Raw genomic sequence first — 26,560 nt, forward strand, 5'->3', positions numbered from 1 at the left:
TAGTCAGGAAAAATGGGCTTCAGTAATGCACCTCAGGAGATAGCACGGCCGGGTGAAGCTGTCAGCCTGGCTTTTGAGTGTGTTTGAAATCAGGGAGTAACTCAATGCTGTAGATGGGAGGAGACTTGAAAACAAGGTCAGCTCCAGCCCTTCAGCTCCCCACTCCCCAAACTGAGTGAGGGATGAGCCCGGCTCTAGCTCTCCTGCGTGGGGAAGTGGACTGGAGTTGATAGCATCTTAGTACTCCCAAAGAAAGGTGATGTATGAGCTAAAGCTTCCCAGGCTGCCAAGAAGTGCCTCCGGGAGAAGAGACCTCCCTGTGTTTCTCCACCTGAGACAGCGGCTCACATCTGTCACTTTTCAGATGTGTCCTGGGCCACTGCCATGCAGTGTGTGCACAAAGTCTGTCCAGGACCCCTCCTGCTTGTTTGGGTGTGAGGATTCCTATCAACTATGGAACTAAAACTACTTAAATGTAGCCGTTAGCTCCCAGTTCAGTCGCACTAAACTAATAGTGCCAGGTAGCTCCAACATGCTCCAAAAAAACTCATTTCTTCTCTAAATGTGACTTGCTGCCCTATATCTCCGCTACACCAGCAAAAAGCTCCCTCTGTCAATGTACTTTCTTTTGCTTAGAGTTTGAATATGAACTACAATTAATTTTTTGTTTCTGATGGATCACCTTTCCTCCCTCAATGTGCTGGATGGTTTAACCCTCATCTTTTTCACTACGCTGTTACAAACATGAATATCTGGGTTTTGTATAGATCCTTCCCAGATGACAGACTCTATGTGTCTGCGAATCCATAAAACAGCTCTGCTGACTCACTGTGTCATCAGAAATGGAGATGTAAAGTTCTGTACCCGTCCTCCTCTGCTGAAACACGGGTGTCTGCTTAACTCCCATGCCCTTCATCATTCTCAACAAGCAGTTATTTTTTTAAACAGAGAGATCATAGCATTGCAGGCATCAAAGGGGACTCGGGTTTACCAGGCCTGGAGGGGGTGAGCATGCCCTGCCCTTTGGTACAGTATCTGCTCTCTTCCTTTCTTGCATGGCTTGTGTGTGTGTTTCTGCTGTGGCCAAGTCCTGTCCCAAGGAGCAAATCCCTCCTGGAAGAGGAAGGACACAAGGCAGCAGAGCTGGAACACATTTTGCTTTGGTTTTGGCAGACGGATGCCAGTGTGTTGTGCCTTGTGCCTCCCAGTTAATTACTTTAGATAAGGTGTGTAAGCAATGAGGGATCACACACAAGATGCTTGCCCCTTTATGGTTCCAGAGGCTAAAAATCAGCTGGTTTCTCTCAGCACCTATGGCCCAGTTTGGTTCCCTCCGTGCCTGTGCTCTGCAGCCCTGCGAGTCCCATTCCCAAATGGGTTTTGAACAGTTTTCCCCAGATGAACAGCCAGTGGTGGCTGGAGGTCACCGGCTCTCTGGGTGTTGGAAGGGCATTTGCTGTGTCAGCTCTGCCGCGCAGAGCTCAGGTTAAAGTCCATCGCCTATCCAGGAAGGTCCGTGCTCTGCTCCCCAACAAGGCACTGCATGACTAGCTAAAAAAGGGCATTGCTTTATTTTCATTTTTTTAACCATAGAAAATGCTGCATGCTAGATGATTTGCAGTTGTTTCCAGAGAAACAAAAGGGCAGCAAACTGTCTCTCTTTCAAAAAGTTAAACTACTTTCATATGTGTCAAAGAAACCAATTACTACCAGCAGACCCACTTCAACCCTTCGTATTCCCTCCCTCAGGAGGTTGTATTTGCCACCTATTTCCCGTCTTAACTATGCAGAAAACACAAGATCTGTGTGTATTGAAGGCATTGTAACTGCAATAGGTGATTTCTCCAGTACTAACTACTACACGACTAGTTAGTAAAGCATTTGCACATCTTCCCACTGATGTATGTGAAGGGTTCATTGCAAGCTGACTGAGAATGTTGTCTTCTCTCCACCCCACCGTGCGGTAGAGGCTTGCTGGGTTCTCAGCTATGGTTTCAGGCCAAGAGCATGAGCTTACATGCACGTTGCAAAGCTCTTTTTAAGTTGACCAGTCATTTTGGAATCACTCAAGTGAAATATGGTAGAAAGGCATGGAATTATGACGGCCAAATTTTGAGTGCATGGGAAGAAAAAGCTCAGGGCAGGAATCAGCCCCGTCACTGTCGGTGTTAGGATGTGCTTTTAACAGTAGGTCACGGTCTTTGTAGTCTAAGAACTGCTCTGTGCTTTGTCCCCCTTACCCTTCACTGCCAGACAACTCTGGAAAATGTACAAGTTGTATTTTTCTTTCTTTAATGAGTAGTTATGGACCAAAATACTGGTGTCAGCAGAAACTGTGTAAGATTTCTAACTAATGTTACAGGAAAGCATGTGAAAATAACTTGACCTGTTCACTACGAGTAGCTGGAGAGGGTAACCTTCACTGCATCTGTTTTATTGGACATAGGCTATTTTACATATAAAATCAATACAGAATACAAAAAATGTGATGACTGACATTTACAGTAAAAAAATGTAAAAATGCATTTTGACCTATATTTGCACTAGCAGTTCTCTCCACTGCGTACGCATCCTCGTGGCTTCCCACCCCTAGTGAATTTGGAGGTGGCTGAGGGAAGGGTCAGTGCACGTGTGCTCTCTGTAGCTCTACATGCAGAAATTTATACAGTTAAAAGAGATCCAAGAGCCTTAAAAAAAAATCCAGCATCAGAAAAGGCAGCTGAAGTCGGCTATTTCTTCTAATGTATCTTGAAAGAGTTGGTCTTACATAGTCCGTTCCTCTTCTAAGGGGCTCCTTCCTTTTCAGAGTTTCCCTCCTGGTAAGTAAGCTCTTCTGGCTTTCTGACTTCTGTACGTTTCTTGAATCTCCATCAAAAAAAAGACAAATGTTTTCACTCCCTTTACACAGTCCAAAACTCATCCAATTTCAATCAGTTCAGCAAATCAAGATTTCTTAAATGAAACTAAGTACTGCAGGATTGAATTTAACACAATTAGGGTATCATCCGGGGGGAAAAAAAAATACATCACCACCCCCAAACTGAAAAGCACATATTAACAAAAAATACGTTTCCACATCACGCTTTCCATATATATGTCTGATTGCAAAAACCACTACCTTATAAAGCAGATTCTAAAGTTAATTAACTATAATTCCAAATTTTTATGTTCATTTACATTTTCTTTTTTGTTTAAAGGAAAACAAAAGTGTAGATCTTATTTTATTTTTTACCTAGGGTGCCTTGAATCTTGTGTTGTGTGCATTTAGTTTTGTGTTGTGCGTGACACATGGATTACATTGCACATACATTTTTGTGCATATACAGTAAATGGGCTTTGCATGGTAATTAATGGTGTTGCTAAACCTGTCGTTGTTGTGAGGACTGAATGCCAGGTTTTGGGGTCTGACAAGTCACTGTTAACAGAAATTACATCTGTGAATTCAATTTTGCAGGGACCGGATGGACTGCCAGTAGCAGGATGTTGGCATAAGGTACAGTAATAATAATAATTGCATATCCTTGAGCAGGTCCTGAGTAATTTTGTGTGCTGCACGGTGATATTTTGTAGTGCACTTCCTTTAAGTAATAGGTTACACGCCTGGTGGACATACCACCATGGCTTGGAAGAGCAGGATTCCATCTAGCTTCAGGTCTTGTTCCCCACAGCTGTAGACTGGTGCTAGGGACACCGCTCCAAAATCTTGCTGCATGTGAAAAATCATGCTTATTAATATTGCCAGTAGCAACACCTTTTTTCAGGCTCACTCTGACCAGGCTTCCATCCTAGTCCAGCTGGTTTAGGAACCACTCATGTACTGACTGCACCACTGCAAAATGTGCTTTGGTGACTTAGACCATACCCTCTAATGGAGACTTTTACAGAGGGTTACCTCTTTGTCACGGAGTTACAAAATGTTTATTTCCGAACAAAGATTTTTCTGTTATTGTATTTAAAATCCAAAGCCATGGCACTTCTTCAGTGCTGGAATCAGGTTGCATACGGCCAGGTTAATTCGTAGGGTCTCACGTACCCAGAACAGCCAGTAGTTTTAAATGCTATAGGCAGCCCAGGAGAACGAGCAGTGATGCATCCCTCCGTAAGCTGAGCATCTCATCGAGACTTGTAGGAGGGTGCTTAACCTCGTTCTCCAACAAAGGTGTGACACTGAAGCTGAGTGGAATTGCTAACCCAGTTTAGACCATGTGGTTATATGGATACAGTTGGAGTTAATGGCAAGCATGTTACTAACTGGCTGCAAATCCCTTCTTAGAATGTGAGCACGCCCTTAGCATCTAGAAGTGTTTAATTCTGTGGTGAGTCTTTTGGATGCACTCTTAATATTAAAAGAAATCTGAATGCCAGTCCTTAGAATATTAACATGATGATTAGTAAGTGTAATGAATGGAATGTTTCTCTTTGATTAAGATGTTTGTCTGTGTGTTCTTTTTCAGTGATCTCTAAGCATGAAGCACAATATGTAAATACTGTGATATATTTTGATCTTTTTAATTTTTGTATAAAAAAAGGAAAAAAAACTTCCAACAGTAATATATTGACCTTTTTTTATACTGGATTCTGTCATTTATGGACTTTGAAAATATTGTAAAGTTCCCAAACCCATACAATACGCATGATAACACCAGGATTTGATAAAGGTATCAAAGACCGAGGCTGGGAATGAACAGTATTCACTGCTAATGTTGCTGTGTGAACTAATGGTACTGAGACAGCGTGTTGCCTGTGTGCCTTATCGCATGAAGGAGGGAGAAATCCCTATCCTAATTTGGCTCTCAACTCTGTGTTTGCATTGCACATACACGTTAAAAGGGTGAAAAAAACTGGCTGAAAACAAAGAATAAAAAAAGGATGCAGCCCTGAAATGGAAGAAGCTGCTGTTTTACCATCGGGTCAAACAAGGGGATTTGCAACTTGCAGAGGAAACAAAGCCAAGCTCCATCCACTGCTACCTGCTGTTGATATGATGGAAATGGCAGGTTTTTGGCTAAAGAGAACAACCTTGGCTACCTGTGGATAGTTCCACTGCTATCAAGAAAAGCTTTTTTTCTCTAGAGGGAGCACCTCTGCGTCTGCGGCTGAAGATGTGCGTTTTGTTACTGTGGAACCCAAATCCCCCAACAAACCTCCACTGCAAGATTTCAAAACACAAAACCCAGTAACACTTTGAGTGCAGAGCTGTAGGACAGGGAGGGCTCAGCTGAAGTCTTTTCTTGAACAACTAAGCAAAGAATGTTGTTGTTGGGGTTCCCAAAACTTGGGAGTTTGGAGTATTTAATTGTCTTGGTTTGTAGGGCTCACTTGTGTTTGATTTTTCTTGGTTTATGTGGTTTTATTTGTAAACTCTAACTCTGCACACTCCTCTCCACTGTCTCCCCCTTTTTCATTCTCTCTCTAAATTCTCTTGTCTAGGGCACATCCCATGCAGAGCAGGATAATGAATAAAGGGAGGATTGTGATTTTGGTATCTGCATATGGCATTAAGAGAGATCAATTAAAAATTTGCTAACTATTCCACTGTTCATATTTTCAAAGATGTTGAAAAAATAGAGATTGTGCAGTAAAAAGACATAAAAAAATTACTTCAGGGAGGAAGAAAATGGTTTACAGATGAGTCTGTTCAGCTTACAATGAAAATCAAGAGGCAATCAGATTCCTTTACAGGGAGGAGAAGTTTATATTAACAAGTTTTTAAATTGAACAGAGAAAGATGTACAAATATCCATCCAATGTGTGGAACTGAAACTACACAAAATCAAATAAAGTAAACCATGGATTTTAAAACTGTGAGACTGGTTAATCCTAACCAGACCAGTGATGTAAGCCCCATCACTTTAATGCCTTTTTGATTTAACAGATAATTTCTGGAGGAAATATTTTAACTCATAACAAGTTGCTCTGTGTAGGAGTCTTGGGTGAAATTAGGAGCCTGACCACGATATCAAACCGGATGACATAAGGGCTCCTTGTGGCCTTGATCCTAGAGAATACAGAAAGGAGTCATTTTTGGTGCATTGAGTAGATCTGAACTCTTTGTTAGATCCTTGTTCCACCGCACTTCTGACAGCAGCTGCTCCCAGAGAGGACTTGAAGGGGGCCAACTGCCCTGTACAAGCTGACTTAGCGCTAAGGTAAATCTTGCTCCAGTATTCTGCAGAACAGTAGGAACATGCTCAGTGCTCCACGCAAGTAGAGTGACATTTGATTGATGCCTGTGAGTTCTGTGACTTGGGTCTTAGTTTTCCTTGAGCTTATCCTTTTGTCAGCTGGGAGTATTTGTTAACTGCTGGTAAACGCTGAAATAGCCATCTAGCTTGGTAGATGTGGACACAAAAGACTTACGGCTGTAGGCAGTAAACTTTTGTTACCTGTCTTTGTTAGCTGCTTAGGGTCTACACCTTCACGTTGCTTGCTCTGTGGCTATAATTTGTATCTTCACCAGTTACTGACCATTTTCTTGGTCACCATACAGATTAAATCCATATAAATTCAGATCAACTAACAAATCAAGAAACAAGAATTATGTAACTCAAAACAGCAATGAAAATGCATTTTATTTACTTCCATTTCAGGTTGTTAGCTATCACTTTTGGTGTAGGGTTTTTTAAAGGCATAAGGAGCAGTTGAACAAGCTCCCTCTGGTTTTTAGTGCTTTTGAAAAAAACCCTCTGCTGTCCCAAATTAAAGCTAAAAATCTTCTTCTGTGGAAGGTTGAAGGCAAATCTCTCATTGATGTAACTGGGAAGAAGATCTGTAATTGTTCCCTTAATGTACAGTTGCTCTTCCCATCTCCCCCAGTCATCTCCAAACTAAAAGCAATTCTCTACTCCAAACCACACTGTGGGCTTCTACGCTCAAATTCCTGCACGAGTCCTGTTCATGGAACTTCTATCGGTATCAATGAGAGTTCAGTCCCCAGAATGACTGCAGAAAGCACAAGAATCTCGAAGTGTCCACAAACAATCTACAATGCAGATAGAAAAGTCTTGTTTTACATACGCTGGCAAAAACTAAACAGCTTTCTATCTAGCTCCTACTTGAAGAAGTTTGATATCACTGAAGCTACAAGACAAGCTAACCTCCAAAGCTTATGAAATTATATTAAAATTTATATTTTCTCTGAGGAAATACCCCGAAGTCTTATTATCTTCAGGTAAACAAGTCAGTATTCCGTCTTCAACTTGTGGAATATCCAGTGCTTGTAGGCATCAACTGTGACCACTGCCAGGCCTGCAAAACATTGATACAGAATACCAGAATAGTGCTTTACCTATTGCTCTAATTGCTCTGCACGGCAGCTGTCCCCCTCCCAACACAGAGCCTCTGCTGCCACAGAACCCGAGACATTTGTTGACCAGAGGAAGAGAGCTCATTTTGATAAACCTCTTAACCACAGTTGTTCTTCCCTGTCACAGTCTGACAACTCACTGCGCTTCTGTGCCAGTCAAGAAGGAAGGCTAGAATTATCTTTCTAGCACAGGCCTTTGGCTGGTATCCAAAGCCTTCAGCGCTACTGCCTCAGCTGCCAAACCTTTTGGTGATCACCTTTGGAAATTCCCCTCTCTGCATTGGTTTATTCTGCATCCCAAGTACGGCAAGACCAGCACGTACACAGGAGATCCATCCACGCACCTATAGCAAGGTATGCTAAGAACATCTGATTTACTGCACACAGAGAGGTTGGAGCTTGTGTGCAGCAGAGTCTCTGCACTTCTGCTGCTGTCATTTCCATCAGGAATGCTGGTAGGTACAGATCCTGCTGTATACAGAGCCTACTGCCACTTCAGCTATAGGAACTATCCAGTAGATACCTGAGGATCAGCTGGTGGTACATCTACTCTACTAAGCCGTTCCCACGGCCAAAGCAACTGAGGCCTGTGGAAAGCAGAGCTCCCGGGAACAGAATGAGGTACAGATCCCTGGGCAAGGCTGAGATTGGTGCATTTGGCCTTTACATTCTGAACTCACTGCTCCTCATCAATAGTACCATGTAAACCCACAGGCTGTGTTAGAGGAACTGCTGGATTTTGTACACAGTCTAAGAGGAAATCTGTTCAGATTTCCATGTGCTTTCCACACACGTGTATTTAGAAAAGTAGGTTGCTCAATGATAAATTGTTTCAGAACAGTCATGATCTTTTGGGAAGAGTTTAAAAAAAAGATATGCTTTGCTCAGCAAAGTCATGCCAAATCAGTTGATTCTTTTCTCCTTCCATATGAAAATGTTTATGTGGGTCTTCTTGGATTACTATGAGTTTGCAAATAGCTCACAAAGATAAATTTTACTTTTAGGTCGTACTGGCAGTCTCATTCAAAACTCAGTAATCATCTCAGCTTCGCAGAATGCGTGGTGCATTTTTTTCCTAAGGAAACTTCTCTCTCTTCTGGTTTGAGAGAATGTAAGAATGTTGCAGGAATTCAGAAAGGCAGCTAAATGTTCCCACTAGATGTCAGTAGCAATAAAGAGGATTGACAGGGAGGTTGCTGATGCTTATGAAATGTGGGTCAGTCTGAGACTGAGCAATGGATCACTAAAGTATTTGGTATACTAGCTTCATGGATTCATCAATAAATATTTTGGGTAACACATTTTTAACTTACCAATCTTGGGGGAATCTGAAGCCCAGACAAATTTATGTTTTGTCTTTTTTTCCTAGTTTACAAACCAGAATTCCTTAGTCTAATCTAACCGACCATGAGAGCATGGCTATTTCCATTATGATAAAAGATAGCCACATCTGCCCGCTGCCCAGGAGCAGAGGACAAGCAGGTTGCTTTAAGGCTTTTTCTACTTAAAACTGTAGCTAAACACCATCTTTCCAGTTACTACCAACATCCTCTATCTAACCTAGTGTAGCCTAAGCAATTTTGGAAGCAAAGTTCCCAAACTGAGTCCTAAGGACACAAGAACTCACTCAAAACCCTTAAAAAGTGTTCCACTACCAAGCTCTGCAGGCAGGGCCACCTTTGCCACAAGACCTGGCAAATGCATTACATGACTAAAGCTGGAGCTCCTCTCGCTGTGGTGGTGTCGGTCCAGGTGCTCCAGCAGCAGTGATGCTGCATCCAACTGTGAGCATAGGGAGTGCTCCATAAAGCTTTCTGGGAGAATGGATTTTTGGGGGAAGGAAACAGGGCCAAATAACCCCTGTGTCTGTAACCCTAGTTCAGTGGTGAAAGCTTGCTGGCAGCTCAAGAGGCCCCTTGACAGAGCATGACCTGATGGTTTGGCCTGTGCTGATGAGGGCACGTGAGATTAATTAGGGTTCTGCAGCTGGACTGGAGGCTTGGCCAGCGAGTTCAGAAGTATTTCTCTGGGTTATGAAACAAGTGGCAGAGGAAACCTGGTCTGAATCCAAACTGAAACCATATCCAGGCCTTAATATACTAGGATTTTAGGGTTTTAAAAAAAAAAATCCAAGACAATGCCACATGCTCTGTTTTATTCCCATGGGGGAGGCCGCCTTTCTTGTATACGCTGCTTCTAACACTTGCTGTATATATAATGGTGAACAATTTGTTGCCATATGGATTTTTCTCTTGTGTGTTTAAAAATAAGAATGTTTCATCTAACAATAAGAGACTTTCTGATTTGTTTTCTTTTTAAGAAACCAATAGATTAAATATTTTGGGTGAGCTTTTGTCTTCTGTAATTTCATAAATTCAGCATTTGAAATCCTTGAGCCAACCAGCAAAACAGGTGTAAGGTTTCAGCAGTTTAAGACTTAATATGCAATGATGAAAAATAATCCATGGAAAATGGCCCATGGTTTTTATAAGCCCTCCCTTCCCAAAAAGCATGTTTGTGATGACCAAGGTGTAAATGCCAGAAAGCCCATGTTGTAATTTGGCCACCTTCTTCTCTTCCCTACACATGCAAGCTCAGTGTCCCCTTTCAGCTGCTCCTCACTGTGGTGGCTCGACTGGTGCCAAACTAGATTACACCCACTGAGACTTCAGTCTGCAGTGCCCACAGCTTAAAACTAATCATGATTTCTTATACATAGCACATGGTTTTATCATCAGCCAAACACAGTGGACTCTTGAGCCAGAACAAAAGAACTCACCCATTTGTAATGCATACTAAGATGCCAGAAATGGTAAATAACCATCCTTGATCAATATAACTGTGCCTTATCAGCCAGTATAGTCCGTAGATATTATAAAGCAGTATTAAAGCATGGTTTTCCTGGTCATGAAATACTAATTTAATGCTGCCCTCTAGAGGAAATCTTTTTTTTAATGGCGAGAAACACATTTTATGCAACTTTTATGCCATGACACCCTCCCTTAACTGACAGCACAGGTATGGATGGGTGCATGTTTTGCATAACTCTATGCTTTGAACAGATATTTGTAAATCAGGAGTGCATAGATAGAAACTTTAATCATTTCCTCCAAATATAGTACTTTTTTCTTGGGAAATACCATTATATTCTCACTGTCTTCTCACTTCTTTCCATAGCAGGGGTGGGGATTGGAACTAGATGATCTTTAAGGTCCGTTCCAACCCAAACTAGTCTATGATTCTCTCGCCCCTGCCCCTCATTGTTGCCCAGACAATTTAAAAGTGTTGTACAAATAAAATCTTATCTAGTCAGTTACCGTTTAAGTTTCCGTTTTAAAATTTTACAGAGGGGAAGCTTTGAATTATTTTCTTTACAGCAAATTTATATTTAGGATATGCAGAAATACCAGTATCAACAAATGATAAAATTGTAAAAAAAAATTAAAAAGCATCCCTAAAACACTTGTCCTAGACAAATACCATGCAATTCTGGCCAAATTCAGACCAGTGGGTTTTGTTCCCATTTGTAGTAGCACAGCTGGGAGCAGAGATGGTCCCAGCATCCTCAGGAGGTGCCAGAGGGTGGATAGAGGAAAACCTCAGCACTGCTCTACCTTATTTGAAGCCCCTAAGTTTTACCTGATAAGTATCTGCTGATGTGTTAAGAGCACAGCAGTCTTGCAGTTGTTTAACCAGGAAGATTTGCCACCTGAGAGGTGATGTACTTGATAGCTTTCAAGAGGCCAAAGCTACTTTAGCTTGCCAAGACAATCACTGTGGCATACACTGACTGTGGCAACCTTACAGGACAGCATTTATGTAAGAATATTTTTCAGAGCCATTTGCAATAGTGATTTTTTTTCTTTTTTTTTAAAAAAAAAAAGAGCAGGGGGAACATCTGGTCACTGTAGTTTAGTCCAGTCCCAATGCCATTAGTACAGTTTGCAATACTTCACAGCTCCACTTTGGTCAATCTATTGCAGACTGAAGCAAACCAGTGAGTAAAAAAAATCCACTTCCTAAACTTTGTTTTCCTTGTTTATCATTTACATCCGTAAGCCAAAAATTACTCCTAGGATTCTCATGTCCCCAGGTGAACTACTGCAACTTTTGCATGTGCTTGCGTGCACATGAGATGGCACAACAACAGGGATGTCCAACTGTGTTGTGTAATCTGCAGCTCCACTGAGTGCCGAAAACCTGTCACTTCTTAGAAATGAATGGGACAAGAACTTAACAGATCGGATGATTCTATATTACTGTAAAGAGCCTGGGGGAAAACCACAGGAAAGCTGGGAAACATGAGTTTTCAATGCATAAGAAGTGTCATTATTGACAACAGAACGGAATAAGAAATACATTATTAACATTTGCGGTTTTCCTGTGTCTCAGGACAACAATCAATCCCTGTTTGCTAAGTTCTCATAGTAGTGCAGTTTCATGGAACACTCAGCTCGCTTTTGTGTCTGTGTGTGGCTTCTTATATAATGTAGATACTAACGAGAGAAAATAAAATGGGGATGTTGCAAGTATCTGCAGTAATTTTTGCTGTAAATGAAACTAATACCACTTGATGCTTTTTTATATGCTGTTAAACACTGCATGGTACGCTAAACTTTCAAAAGTTAACTTCACTTTATTAAGGGGGTGCATATCAAATCTGCCTTCCTGCAATTACATAACAAATTAGGACCAGCATTTTTTAAAGCAAAAGCACCCATGTTACCCAATGCTACCCAATGCATTTCCAAATTAAGCAGAAGAGGTAGTAAATTGCCATTAGCTGGAAGGGAAGTCGGATTCCTGTTGTATTTGCTGGCTAGTTTCATAGAGTGCAGTTATATAGACGATTTCAAAACAAAGTAACTTTTTGCACCACTATTTGGGATTCTTTCTACTCATATCTTAGAAAATAATCAAAAATATTCAATATGATGAATGTTCAGCACAAAATACCACAGTCAAATCTGAAAGCCACTTGTTCCATTGCATTAAGTTACTTCAGACATAGAAATATTTTCAAACTGACATGTAACGCTAGCATTTCTGAAACAGCATCATTTGAGAAACTATACCTGATGGTATATTTTAGATCTAAATTAAAATCTCACTTATTTGTACTTACTTTAGGAAAACACATCCAACATGAGCTTTATCTGTCTGTATTTGTTTTGAAACTATGCTGATAGCGCTTAATCCTCTACGATGTTATACAACTGTCCCCTATTTATGTGAGTGGTTGCATCACTTCAGTAAGACTGGTCAGAGGAGAAAGGGCTGTTGTCGTGTCTGTGTGCGCAGTTTGCACACCTTGAAAAAAGGTAGTTTTGTTTTGAATGTATTTACATGGCATTTTATACAAAGCTGATTGAATCTCTGTAAAATGTATCACCTTTTAAAAGAAATATGTATAGATATTAAAAATACAGAAAATATACTTAACATCTCTATTTGCAAACACTTTGTGATTTTTAATCATGTATGTGCCGTGAAAAGCATTCTATTTACTCATTTCTTTGGGGAACAACTGCTTTAAAAATGAAGGCATTAATAACAGTATTTCTTATCCATTGTTTTAACATGTTAAGATGGTATTAATTAGTACTGCATCATGTATTTCTAGTTTAAAGCTGTAATGGACAGTATATTAGCTTGCGAATTCCAAAAGTACTTTTTCTTATGCTTTCTATAACAAAAGCAAAGACTGGATTTTTAAAATGGTCTCTCTGTACAGATTACTTTTACAGTTGTGTGAATATGTATAATGAACTCTGCATTTGTAACCAAGAATAAACTTTCTAAACTGTAAATGTTCAGGTTGTTATTATAAATATCTTAACTAGACAAGAGTTCAAATAAAGATTAACAGCCATTATTAACTTTTCCTCTGCAGTCTTTTGTTACCTAAAACATGACTCTTGCGCAACAATGGAGTTTAACTTCCCAAGTTCAATCTAAGTGCAGAGCAATTTGGTTTTTCCGTATTATACAAAATTGAAATTGCTCCCGTGTTTATCAAATGACTGCAACTAGAGATAATTATTGGTGGCTGTACTGAGTCAGCAACAAAGTCTGCCAAGTGTGTAGTTTTCAAAGGGTCTGTTCTATTTTTTAGAGTCTTCTTAGCAGATGTTGTCAGTTTAAAACAAAAGATGGGAACATGTCCTTGGAAAGGAAAAAACCAAAATCTGGCATCCTTTAGTATAAGTTCATGAACTCAGCTATGGGGTACAACACCCGCACTGGCAGAGGACTCAACCCGTCCCAGCACATCCCTTCTGGTTCTTTATTGTATTTTTCTTTAATTCCGTTCAAACAAGAACAGAGGAATAGCCACTCTAATCCAATGACAAAGTTTCCTCTTTTATTCCTAGCCATTGCCTACCCTAGGCCCAGCTCTGAAACAGTCAGTCAGGTCTATCTGGCTGTCCTTCACCAAACAGGAGCACGACAACAGAAACGGTTTGCATTTACTTTTGCTGAAATAGTCAAGTATGTGTTGTTAAACAATTCAGACAGCTCTAACACTGAGGCCACCATCTCAAATCAAGTTCAACTGTTAAAGAAACTACCTGAACATGCACGTTCGTATTTTGAAAGAGAGAGTGTGTTACTACGGTACTGAATCATAGAATAGTCTGGGTTGGAAAGGACCTTAAAGATGAACTCATTTCCAACTCCCCCTACCATGGGCAGTGACGTCCCACTAGATCAGGCTGTCCAAGGCTCATCCAACCTGGTCTTGAACACCTCCAGGGATGGGGAAGCCACAACTTCCCTGGGCAACCTGTGCCACTGCCTCACCACTCTCATGCTGAAGAGCCCTCAGAACATGCTAAGCCTGCCAAGGTGCTGGGTAACCGAGTGAGACTGGGGTGGTATCCCCATCGTGGTTGAAAACCATTGGGTGCAGCTCCCTCAGGAGCTGCCAGCAGCCTTGTGGAGCCCTCTGGGGGCAGCCTCTACCCCACGGGATGTACGATATACAACCCCCACTCCTGATGCTGTAAGCACAGAGTCCAAGCTCACGCCCAGAGGAACCCAAAGGTGCGGGTGAGTTACTGTTCTGCTCCTATCAGCTTGCCTTTATGATACTTTGGAGCTTTTTGGGGGCTGGGGCTGCGCTCTGCGGTAAGGGAGGCACAGACACCCCTGCAGTGCCTGTACCCGTCACCAATGCCGAGTGCAACTGACAGCGCCCGCTCCCCGCAGTGCCCCGGGCGGCCGGCAGGGGGCGACGCGGCGGCCCCTCCCCTGCAGTGCCCCGGGCGGTCGGCAGGGGGCGGCGCGGCGGCCCCTCCCCGCGGTCTTCCCCCCGAGCGGCCATGCGGGCGGCGCAGCGCTCCCGCCGCGAGACGCTGGCCCGGCGGCGGCGGCTGATCGGGTGAGCGCCGGGCTGGGACGGAGGAAAGGAGGGTGGGAAGGAGGGGGATGCTGCCTCGGGGCCCGGCCTCCCGCACGCTTCCCCCTGCACGTCGGCAGCGGCGAAGCAGCCCGATTCACGGCGCTGGGGAACAGCAAGGAGCGATGCTTAAGCGGGGGGAGGGGGGAACTAAAGCAGAACGGCGCTCGCGAAGAGCTGCCGCCCGCGCAGGACCTGCTGGGAGCGGGGACCGCCCCGCCTGCCCTCTGCCCCGCCACGCTTCACGCCTTCTGCTCCTGCAAAACCTGCACCCGCAAAACCCACCCTCTGCTCCTGCAAAACCTGCACCCAGGCTCAGGGGCACTGACAGCGTCACACAGCCCAGGCCGCTGGAATGAAGTACAAGATGCATTCCCAAAGCTCCCATCCCTTCTCTCTTTTCTGCTACCCTAAGGAATGCTTTGCCTTGCACCCTGCCGCCAGGAACCGCAGCTGAACTCTCAGCTACTGAACTGTGAGAACGCCTTCACGTTGTACCTTACACACTAACAATCAATCCATCAAGGCTACTTTTATCTTTAAATACTTTTACAAACGCAGAAGCTGGGCTGACAGTAAATGTTGGAAGTACAGCCATGCCTTGACACAACCCCGAAGGCTCCCATTTGGAGTATTTAAGAGCAGATTTGCCCTTCACTGGGAACAAAGACCCAGCCTCTGGGAGAGTGAAACAGTCAGGATAACGTTACAGAAAATCCTGACTGTTTTACCATTCTCCTGCCAACTCACACAGAAAGTACAAGATTCCCATTAGAAGAGGGAGACTGAAGCAATTTCTTACTTTTATAATTTTCTTTTTTTTTTTTCTTTTGGTTTGGTTTTTTGGGGTTCTTTTTGTTCATTTAGCAATCATTTTGCATTTATGGTCAAACTATTTTTTTTTATATAAGCAATCTCTTACTAAATGAAGCATGGAAATTTGGCACTGCCCCTCCTAGCCAAATCGCTGCAGCTCCTCCTTAGGCAGACATGTCAGTTTTAATTGTTTGGCAATTCATTTAAAGAGTTAAATAAAACATGCATTTAAGTACACCCAGCCTTATAAAAATCACTCAAGGTTTCATCTGAGACTAAGGAAGCTCTATACAGACATAATGACTCAACACCATGCTACCTGGAAAACCAAGACTTTAGAGTATAATAAAAACAATCACAAGGCAAGAGAAAAGGCAGGGAATAGGGTTTTTAGAACACAAAGAGCAGGCGCTTAAACAGTGAGGAACTATAGTTAAGACTCTGTGAAACTACAAAGGTACATACATCCTCCCTGTGTGCTGTGGTTAGATTCCTAGTGAAGGATTTTCAGTGCTGGAACATGTTTGCTCCCTCCAAGTCTAACAAAGTTGGACTGGATTTCGAGCAGAAGCCTGTTCTTTCCCCACCGCAGGCTGCTTTAGGGGCCATCAGCGGGATGACAGCATGTGCTGGCAAACTGGAGAAAAGTCTTTCTTGTGATTAACTGACTGAATTGTAAACATTGCCAGCAGAATTAACTATACGACTTTTGGAGTTCACTAAGATTTATTTTGCTTCACAATGCTTGCCATAGCTCTTCTTGCAAGCTGTTTTTCTCCAATGATCCAGTAAAGATCGTAAAAGCTGAAGGCCAATACATGTATGATGAGAATGGAAGACAATACCTGGACTGCATAAACAATGTTGCTCACGGTAAGTTAAAAGTCATGTTATTTGATAGTGTGTTTTCCTAAGCAGAACAAGGAACAAGCAGTACTTGCTACAGGACAAGGGTTGTTTAATTGGAAAGGCAAAAGAAACCCCTCTTAAGCCTACACTGTAGGAAATTAAATTCATATTTGAATTTGTGTGCATGTATGTGCTTTCCAGACATGCTTCCTGTTCTGTCTTCCTAGGAATGAACATACCCAACTGTAAGACTAACAGATGGCCTGATAGTTTGTTGGATTTATAAAAGCTACTGCTAAGGGTACAGTCACAGGACCAGTGCTCAGTGTGGCACCTTGGTTGTGCATTATGGAGTAGCTGCTGGTTTCCTTCAGTATCTGACTGCTCTCTAATGGGTCAGTGCTGCCACTAGCACCTTAGGAGGGCCACTAATCCTTTCACAGCAAAGCTTATATGAACATACCCAACCCCCTAAGTTATTCAAATGTCTACATTAGACACTGTTTTAGCAGTTTCCAGTATTTGACTACAACCTTTAAAATACAGTAACAGGCAGTTCCAAACTCTGAGCAAAAAACAGAAGTTTTCCATAAGCCTTGAAAGTTACACTTCAATTATCTTCTGCCAAGTGTCATTACTGCCCCACTGATTAAATGCAATCATCAGTGATGACAACTCTGTACTAATAGACAAAGGCTAAGTGTTAAACCAGCACGTTTTTGTTAGCGAACACCATATGTAACATGGAAGAAGTCTCAAACCACTCTCCACGTTCTCTTGCAGTTGGACACTGTCACCCTGATGTAGTAAAAGCAGCCCACGAACAAAACCAGTTATTAAATACAAATTCTCGTTATCTTCATGACAACTTGGTTGACTATGCAGAGAGGCTTTCGAAAACACTACCTGAGAAGTTATGCATCTTTTATTTTCTGAATTCAGGGTAAGTGAAGCGTACTAGAAACTGTGCTTTCATTAGTTCTATACAGACAAGTAAAATGATCAACAGCAGATCTGGACTGAATGACTAGATAGCAACAAAAAAACAGTTTGGGAGTTTGATTGTTAAGGAAACTGTGGTCTTTTTAGGACTTAAGCAACTCTGAAGTTCATGTTTAGCAAGCTCTCCATCAGAAAGAAAACAAAACTAGCTCTTTTTTAAAGAAAGGATCTGTTCTGTTTATAAGGCCTAGGAATACATCAAATTAATGTAAATATTTACTGTATTAGTTTCTGGTCCAACTTATCTTCTGAACTAGGAATTACTCCTATTAGCAAAACTAAATGCCACAATGTATATTTCTGCTTGGGGCAGCTAAAGAAAGAAAAGAAAAAGAACTATTTCCAAAGTAGTTTCTGTACTCCAGCTTTTTAAGATGGATGCTGTTCTAGTGAACAGTCCTACCTAATGAGTGCCAATTACTAAGGGATCTGTGAGTAGATCCATTCTCTGCAGACAAACAGCACTGCAAGGGAGGTCAGAATTTCAAAACTTAGACAGCCACAATGAAACACTTATCGATATTTTCAATTGCAGGTCTGAAGCTAATGATCTTGCCCTCAGATTAGCACGACAGTACACAAAACATGAGGATGTTATAGTTTTAGACCAGTAAGTATATTGGCAATTTTATCTACTATGGGGTACAAGGCTTACTTTTGTCTGTGGTCAGAGCATTTCTGGAAGCCTGTTGTAATAAAAAGATTGGAGCTGGGGGTTGAGGGAAGGAATTTTTTCCCTCTGTTCAGTATTTGTGAGACCAACCCAGAAAACCATGTCCAGGCTGGGCTCTCCAGTACCCAGACAGTAACATGCTGAAAGGAGCCAGCAGTGGCCTGCCACAATGGGTAGGGAGCCATAAAAGGTTAGGAAAATTGGATTTGTTCAGCTGTAAAGAGGAGGCTAAAGGGAGATCCTACTGGAACTACAACTGCCTGATGGAAAGGAGCACAAAAGACAGAGCCAGCCCTGAAGGTGTATGGGGACAGGAAAAAAAAAAAATACAACAGCTCTAAGCTGCAACCTGAGGAATTCTGATAAGACATAGGAGAAAAACTCTTTTACCACAAAGTTGGTCAAATATTAGAGCAGGATGCTCAGAAACTGTCGTTGGAGGAGATTCTGAAGTGGCCAGACACATCCATCCTTTCCAGTTGTTCTGCAACCCTGCTCATGACTTATATTGCTGTGATTCTGGTCACTGGCTCTGGCAAACCAGTAACAAAGTTCCTCTGTGTTCCCTCCATTCACATGCACAAAAGAAGCCCAATACTAAGCTGACTCTCAGAAATTTCAGAGCTTTTCTCAGCTTAAGTGGGACTGTGTTCCCACCAGGCAGCAGAGCCTAGCTACTCTTTAGCTATCAGTAACACTAATCCTAAAGAACTCTTGATACTGAGAAAACTGCTGTTTAGTTCTGCTAATTGTTTTTAAGTGCTTACCACGGACATCTGACATCCTTGATTGACATAAGCCCATATAAATTCAGGAATCTAGAAGGACAAAAGGAATGGGTCCACGTGGTATGTACTTCAGCCTGTAACTATCAACTACTTGTCAATTTAATGAAGGCTTATTTACTAGATACTGAATATAGGATACTGTTCCTTTGCATAGGCTCCTGTTCCAGACACATACAGAGGACTTCATAGAGAAGACCACAAAAATCCAGCAACAGCCTATGCTAACGAAGTGAAAAACATTATTGAGCAAGCACATAATAAAGGCAGAAAGGTAAGAAATTATTTCCTCACCCATTTGTCTCACCTTGCAGAAGGAGCATGGCTGACTGTCAACACCATTCAGGATTACAGAGCTAAGTGGTATGGACTTGTCAAAAAGCAAAGACCACATAATCATGAAAGAACCAACTAATGACGAAGTGCTTGCTAATTGCTAACACCATTTCCACAACTTTCTGCAATGAGTTCAAAACATTACATGTTCCATGTGTTTCAGATTGCTGCGTTTTTTATTGAATCTCTGCCAAGTGTGGGCGGTCAAATCATTCCACCAGCAGGCTATTTTCAGAAGGTTGCAGAGTAAGTGGTCATTTATTACCTTAACTTTTCAAATCTAACATGCTTGTTAAAAATTGATGATAATTTCTCTGCCTGCTGTAGCATATAGCTTGACAGGCAGGAAAGGGCCTTTGCCTTCATGTTAGGGTGTAAATGTTGTATGACAAAGACCTGCTTTTAAGCAGATGATCTAAAATACGGGCCTGACAATGTTTGTTTCCTGGAATTTGCAAAGTAATGCTTTCTGCATGTTCTTAAAACAGTAAATATATTCCATTTCCTCTTTAAAGGCAATAAAATCTGTTACATTACAGGCATGTGCACAAGGCAGGAGGTGTGTTTATTGCTGATGAAATTCAAGTTGGCTTTGGCAGGGTTGGCAAGCACTTCTGGGCATTCCAGCTTCAAGGAGAAGACTTTATACCAGATATTGTCACTATGGGAAAACCCATAGGAAATGGGCACCCCCTTGCCTGTGTAGCAACAACAAAAGAAATTGCAGGAGCATTTGCAGCCACAGGAGTAGAGTATTTTAATACAGTAAGTAGAAAGTTGACCAAACTCCCCTTCTCTACTGGAGTCAAAGTATTAAAATTAAATAATCATGCAGTGTTTTATTGATCTTTATCTTACTGTTTATATTATTTGTGTATTTCTAGTATGTTACTTTATTTACTGGCTCCATCTGATAGAAATGACAATGTGCTGTTTGTATCACTGACACTATACCTCCAGTGACAAAGTGACCTTTCTTGCCTATGTATGTTCTTTTCCTGAACTCAGTTTGGAGGGAACCCTGTTTCATGTGCCATTGGATTAGCTGTGTTAGATGTAATCGAGAAGGAACACCTTCAGGCTCATGCCATGGAAGTAGGAAACTTCTTGATGAAGCTACTCAATGAGCAGAAAATCAAGCATCCCATCATTGGTGATGTCAGGTATCAGTGCCCCATATTTTCAGCTGCTTTTTGTTTGGTTCAAATGACTCAATGCAATTGAGGTGAAGGAATTAATTAAATCTGCATTTTAGGCAAAAATCAACAGCGTGCTGTATATATGATAAGCTCAAGTTTGCTTTAAAGGAAAGTCTGATATACTTTGCCACTCTAAGCCAGTATTGTTTTATTGATTTATTAGTTGCTAAAGGAACTCACCTTCCTGTTTGAACTCTTACTTCAAGTGCACAGAGAAGAGAATTAATGAGCTAGATGGAAAGCATGTTTAACATCAGGTCCTGTGCTGGCATTCTGACCAGATAAAAATCTGTACTGCATTACTACATTTCTTAGGAGCAGTGATACCTTCTCTATGATCAGCCCAACATCAGATAATTCTTAACACAATAAAGGTTTCTGTTTTCACTCACAGTTCCTTCCTCTGACAGAGCTGACTATTTTTATTTCTTTTAAAGGGGTTCTGGCTTATTCATTGGAGTGGACTTAATTAAGGATCAAGCAGAAAGGACCCCAGCCACCGCAGAAGCAGAGTATCTAGTCACAAGGTACAAGGGACAATCATTCGTGAGGTAGTGAATGGGCAAGGCAGGCAAAGTAACCTTGCCAACTCAATAGCTGTTAATATAGGCAACCAGCAGAAAGAAACTAGTCAGTGCAGAAGAGCATCCTCAGGACAGCCTGCATGCCTGTAAGTTATTCTGAACTAAATGCAAAGAAAGATAAATCTTTGTTACTGCTCTTTCCAGACTTAAGGAAGAATATATTCTACTGAGTACAGACGGGCCAGGAAGAAATGTGCTTAAATTCAAGCCCCCACTGTGTTTCAGTATGGAGGATGCAAAATTTGTCGTGGACACAATTGACAAGCTTTTAACAGGTACATATCCAAATTACCTTAGAGGGCATTGCTGCTGGGACTGTCCTAGAAGTCAGTGCCAAGCCACAGAGCCTACTTTTCAGAAGTGCAAAAATACAGCCAAGATGAGAGATGCTGAGCACAGAAAAATTAGTCTTAGTCAATGCAAGTTTAACCTTTACTTCTAAATTATTTCATTTAAAAGTTGACTAATGAACTACTTAGTCTACACATGCGTGTGCCTTTTAAAATCACTTTGCTTTGGTAGAGGTTGAAACATTTACCTATCTGAACAAGGAGGACTGGTAAGAGGTGTCCAAATTTCATTCTTTACAGCTAAAATGTGTGTGCATTTGCCACTTTAGCTTTCTACACAACAAGTCCAAAACTTGTCTCAAAATCTTAAATCTGCTTAACTTATTCTCTCTCCAGACATGGAAAAAGAATACCTGAAGCAATAGAAAACATCCACTCGTTCCACCTAAGCAGGTATTGATTTATATTCATTCTTTACTATTTAAAAGCCAAGGTTCCTAAACTTAACTTCACCAGCATTGTCACCAGCAGTAGAACCAGGACCAAGTTTCCTCAGAGACACTTTTACTTGAAATTAGTTTGCAGGAATTTATGGCAGTCTAGAAGCAGGGACCAGACTTATGCACATCTGGCATTTGCAGCTATTTTTGATCAGAGTCTGACTTATAGTCACACTGTATGTGTTCATTTGTTTACAAGCTAGGTCCAACATGTCCCAGAAATGCCTACCACTAGAGCACACTGTGCTTGCCTGGGAAGCTTTAAGGGAGACAGGGTTTAACCCTTGGCATGCACATCAAGACAAAAACATAGCTGCTCAGTCAGTGCCTTAGGTCCACAGAAAGAAGTTGCTGCAGCTGCATAGCTACTTCTCAGCAAGTTTCCCCTTAACCACCTTTAAGGGCGGAAGCACTGTACATTCCACGTGCCACCATCTGGGAACCTCCACTTATGCCAATAGCTTTATGAAGAGCTCTAAACAGTACTTTTACTACTATAGCTCATGATTTATGTAACATTTGACTCCTGAAATAGCATTGCCTTCTGTTCTCTTGAGAATTTGACTACTTCATAGGTTCATTTCAGGTTCATGGCAGTTATCTCATACTTAAGCACCAATTTAACCCTATATACTCAAGTCTGTCTGCATCAGTAAGACCGAATCCTGTTACATCTTCCATGGCTTATAAATCTTACAATCTGCTGAGGTTCTGCAATTCTTCTGCCAGACACTCCATGTACACTTACATTTAACCCCTTACTAACACCTCCCATTTTTGCATTTCATAGTTCGACCTACTCTTGACTAAAACAACCTGGTGAGCTTTAACCAAGTGCCCAGTAAAACACTAGGTGCCTGGACCAGAAGGTACCTAACATGACCATTGTAAGCAAAGTATCATTGGTGGCCTCAAACACCATACCAGATTCACCATGGTACATCCCTGAGCTAACTTCCTTTTCACTCCATGCAATATTAGTATAGCAGGCATGAGAAAAAGTGTTAATAATTTATTTAGCAAGTTAATGGAAAGACACACAGCTGTTTGTACTACTTATTGAGAACAGAGATTACTCAACAGCACAAGTTTAACTTAGAGGTCCAGTAAACTTCATGTCTGTCTGCAATCTAAACTAAGCCATGAAAATTCTTTTATTTTCTACAAGAAACCAAGAATGCAAAAAAATTCTTAGCAAGTACAGGGCTAGTATGACACTTGCATATAATGTAAGCAAAAATGAGGCGATGACAGATTCCTTTAAACGCTGTTTTTACAGAGAAACATAACACTATTTTCTTTCCATAGGTTTCAAACAATGTTCAAGATACACTATGAAGAAACATGACTTTACTGTAATAATGCATATTTAATCTTCATCCTAGCATGCCTTATACCAGATAAGTTACCTTTGATTTTGTTAATTTCAGTTATCTTACTATTAGTAAAAGCTTTCAGAGAAATAAATTTCACAAAAGCTTGCTTCAACTCCGGCAGAAGTGTGGAATTGGCTTTTATTTCAAACAGCATATCCAAAACTGATTATAAGGGAATATATTTCTAATAGCTACTATAAACTACATTTTTCATTAATGCTCTTCCAGGTTATGACTTCTCAAAAATTAAGATGACTCAGTTATTTTATACCTGCTGCTACCTATGCAAACTCTAGTCTAGCTGCTAGTAGATGCAGTCCTGCCCAAGCTCCTCTGACCAGTCTCAGCAGCCAGTTTCATAACAAGGTCCCTAGAAGCACACTATCCAAACAATGGTGTCTGACCACATTAAGTCAAAAACTTCAGTCTCAAATTCGTAACATCACATGCATGAGCAACAAACAGGTAAGGGCCATGGCTCCCAAACCAGTTCTTATTCTGTCCTCAAGAAATAGCCAAGTAGGACTTAAGAGCACATTACAGCCATAGGCAACAGCTCTGCATCCAGCCTTGCTTCCACCACATAATTACATGTTCTCTGTATCACTCACCAACCTTCCACGCAAACAAGAAAGGGAAAGCCAGCTCTGCATTTAAGTACCAGTATCCTTAATTTCTGCTTAAGGCCACATCACCTGTCAAGTAATCATCCCCTGAGAACTTACTTCCAAATAGCACCAATGTAACAGCCTGCTGACAAACTACTGCTAATACACCAGCCAGAAATACTGCAGTACAGTCCTGATACTATGCAAATTCCCTGATCGAGGGCAAAATGTTTGCTAGAAAAATATTCTGCTACCCCTTACTTCTTAAGTAAAAGGATGCAACAGAGCAAAGCAGTTCCATTTTAAATCTTGAGATAATACTTTCAAATACTGTACTCATGTTTCAGCAGTCTGCAAATTTTTAGTGTGCAAGTTTGGCATTAGGTTACATACTTGAGCTGTAAATTGTGTCAACTCATTTAGTATCTGCTGCGATTTTTTTTATAAAAAAAAACTTCCTTTTATCTTGAGTCAATTCTTAAGACTTCTAACTTTACAGCAAGTTCTTCTTTCAAGGACAGCCAGCAGGGAGCAGCATATTATAGTCCCTGCAGGAATAGCTGCATTCCTTGTTTAAAAAAGGTGAAAACGCCCTCAGTAACATCTATATGTCTTGTCTTGGTTACTTGGTTTGATTCCACTTCTGGTTCCCCTTTGTTCAACTAGAATTTATTACAAGAAAAATAGTCATATTTTAGCTTTAAAAGTAAAAATCTAATTGATTATTCCAACAAAGATCAGAAGGTTTTTTGCAGCAGTACTTGCTATTAATTTCTAAATCTGGGACTGTGACTATTCAGCCAGCAAATCACACAATAGTAACTGCCTTAGAATAGTGGTAAACTAATAAAAAAAGCATATTTCTATCTGGTCACTAGAGAATGACCTGTCTCCGTAGAGGCAGCTTTGTTGTTTTCCCCTTCCACAACCGCAGTGGAAGTTTTAAGCCTTTTCCGATACACAAAAAGGCTTCAAAAATTCAGACTTTGCATGGGTAATTTAATGTCTAACCTGTCTTTCAAGGCAGGTATACGTAGCATTAAGAACTTGTACAAATGTCTCAGGCTCAAAACAGTGAAAGACAAAGGAAGTGCAGTGAGCTTCCTGCACCCTCCTCTTGGCTTCCTCCTGCAACACTGTCTGGACTCCCAAGCCCTACTGAACCCTCCTAGCAGAGCCCTACAAAGGGGACATTAATACAGTTAATACAGCTGAACCTGTACTTGTCTCAAACATAAGCCCCACCAGCACAGCCTCCACAACAGCTGGGGCTTTCCACCTGAGTCCTCTTCCACAACCTCCCAGCAGAAGTGACTGCAGTTTTTAGCTGCCACTTAACTGCAAGCGCTGACTACTACCAATACTGCCTTCTAATTTTAAGACCAAAGACATTGTCACAACTCTTCATCTATCAAGGTACTGCCACGAACTAAGTCCTGGGAACAGTATACTTGCATTTTACTAATATATAAGCTGAAGAATGGCACAAGACACTAGATTACGCCTTTTTTATTTCAAAAGCTAGGATAGCTTCAATATCCATGTCATGGTGAATCAGAACACATGTAAAATACCTTACAATACATTAGATTCCAAAAAGGTACCAAAAAGTACAGTAAAATTAACACTTCCATTACAGGAAATGTATGACACAAAACAATACAAAATAAAAAGGTGGAAAGACACTGGTTCCCTAAGATGCATCTCATTCTGTACAACTGGAGTAATGCAGAGTCCATAGTTAACTCCAAGAGGCAGTCCCTAGATGCAGAGCTGCAGCTTTAAGCAGACCCTCAAAATCAGTTTCAGTTTAACCTATTAATAAAATCATTAATTAATATCTTCAGCAAGGCTGAAATTTACACACCACACTGTCTAGACAACTAGGTATCTGAAATATTAAACATGTCAAACATTTCCAGGGAGCTCTTCCAAGTAAGATGCACATTTAACAGGCCATAGAAATTTATTGTAAAGTTAAATTTGGTACAGAACTGAAATATCCATCTACAGCATTGTATACAAAACCTATGCAGTCATTTTCCAAAAGAGACCATGCCACCGCATACCTGAATAAGTTTGATCAATATGGCTTGTAGTTATTCTGATGACCACCACGTCTTGGTGTCTTCCCATAATTTGCACTGCCTTGACCTATGAACAAGACAACAAATGCATTAAACTGCTAATTAATTACGCTTGCTTATACCCAATACAGTTCTCTTTACTTACTGTAATCATAGCCTGGTCCATATCCATAATACCCATATCCTGAATAATCATAGCCTCCATAGCCACCATAACCTTGCTGATAGCCGTATCCTTGATTCCCATAACCCTGGTTCCAGTAATTGCCATAACCTTGATTCCAATTTTGACTTTGAGCTATAGAAGGGAAAACCATCCACAAAATCCCATTTTAGTACACACAACTTATTTAGAATGTGTCCATACTAAAGTAGTGCGTGTGGTACTTACCGCCGCCTCTTCCACCTCTGCCTCTTCCTCCATAGCTACCTCTTCCTCCGCCACTACTGAACTGTTGCTGCTGGTATACTTCTTTTGGCTGTGCTACCTTAATCTCGCACTGGAAATTAAAAACAAAGGAGAGTGTGTATGGGTCCTGCTATAAGACAGCAACCTAACCACTCAGGAAAGCCCGAGGTTACTCTGGAGGCAAAGGAGATATGCGTGCTGTGCTCCATCATGCACCCAGGACTAAAGCAGATCCAGAACAATCTGATTTATTGTGCCACCTGGGCAAAGGCAAGTCACTTTTGGCCACTCAAAGCAGGCCACTGCTTTGGGAGTATATTATGCTGCTTATACTCTAC

The 26,560-nt window shown here is 41.3% G+C and overlaps 3 protein-coding genes across 9 annotated transcripts in view; 2 read left to right on the forward strand and 1 right to left on the reverse strand.

The window, feature by feature from the left end:
* The window catches only part of COL23A1 (collagen type XXIII alpha 1 chain), a 188,927-nt gene extending 182,457 nt beyond the window's left edge, over positions 1 to 6,470 (forward strand). Inside the window, exon 27 of the mRNA XM_054079887.1 lies at positions 949 to 6,470. Coding sequence (XP_053935862.1) covers positions 949 to 1,212 — 264 coding nt within the window. The 3' untranslated portion in view covers positions 1,213 to 6,470. The remainder of the gene's footprint in view (positions 1 to 948) is intronic.
* The window catches only part of HNRNPAB (heterogeneous nuclear ribonucleoprotein A/B), a 29,802-nt gene continuing 5,846 nt past the window's right edge, over positions 2,605 to 26,560 (reverse strand). Inside the window, exons 6-9 of one of the 6 annotated variants that reach the window (XM_054079883.1) lie at positions 26,205 to 26,313; positions 25,959 to 26,111; positions 25,796 to 25,880; positions 2,605 to 2,865 (exon numbers count right to left, since the gene is read on the reverse strand). In XM_054079883.1, coding sequence (XP_053935858.1) covers positions 25,810 to 25,880; positions 25,959 to 26,111; positions 26,205 to 26,313 — 333 coding nt within the window. In that variant the 3' untranslated portion in view covers positions 2,605 to 2,865; positions 25,796 to 25,809. Of the gene's footprint in view, positions 2,866 to 4,661; positions 7,249 to 24,305; positions 25,542 to 25,795; positions 25,881 to 25,958; positions 26,112 to 26,204; positions 26,314 to 26,560 lie in introns of those variants that run through there. The other 5 variants (XM_054079881.1, XM_054079882.1, XM_054079885.1 and 2 more) reach the window with 5 other exon arrangements.
* Positions 14,552 to 24,168, forward strand: PHYKPL (5-phosphohydroxy-L-lysine phospho-lyase). Of its 2 annotated transcripts, none has more exons than XM_054079879.1 (13): positions 14,552 to 14,690; positions 16,279 to 16,397; positions 17,157 to 17,316; positions 17,911 to 17,985; positions 18,809 to 18,896; positions 18,991 to 19,107; positions 19,333 to 19,415; positions 19,709 to 19,934; positions 20,178 to 20,332; positions 20,806 to 20,895; positions 21,097 to 21,227; positions 21,639 to 21,695; positions 23,051 to 24,168. In XM_054079879.1, the coding sequence occupies exons 1-12, from the start codon at positions 14,632 to 14,634 to the stop codon at positions 21,665 to 21,667; spliced, it is 1,332 nt and encodes a 443-aa protein (XP_053935854.1). In that variant the 5' UTR covers positions 14,552 to 14,631; the 3' UTR covers positions 21,668 to 21,695; positions 23,051 to 24,168. The 2 variants fall into 2 exon arrangements, with proteins under 2 accessions (XP_053935854.1, XP_053935855.1); XM_054079880.1 differs by having other exon boundaries at positions 14,614 to 14,690; positions 16,314 to 16,397.

The sequence above is a fragment of the Cuculus canorus genome, chromosome 14 (assembly GCF_017976375.1).
Source record: "Cuculus canorus isolate bCucCan1 chromosome 14, bCucCan1.pri, whole genome shotgun sequence".
Classification (NCBI taxonomy): domain Eukaryota; kingdom Metazoa; phylum Chordata; class Aves; order Cuculiformes; family Cuculidae; genus Cuculus; species Cuculus canorus.

Bases quoted from the DNA above. Each gene is read 5' to 3' on its own strand.
- PHYKPL (XM_054079879.1), top strand. From the start codon at position 14,632: ATGCGGGCGGCGCAGCGCTCCCGCCGCGAGACGCTGGCCCGGCGGCGG. The intron at 17,317-17,910 runs GTAAGTGAAGCG...TTTCAATTGCAG, and splicing joins TTTTATTTTCTGAATTCAGG to GTCTGAAGCTAATGATCTTG. The intron at 19,935-20,177 runs GTAAGTAGAAAG...TCCTGAACTCAG, and splicing joins GAGTAGAGTATTTTAATACA to TTTGGAGGGAACCCTGTTTC.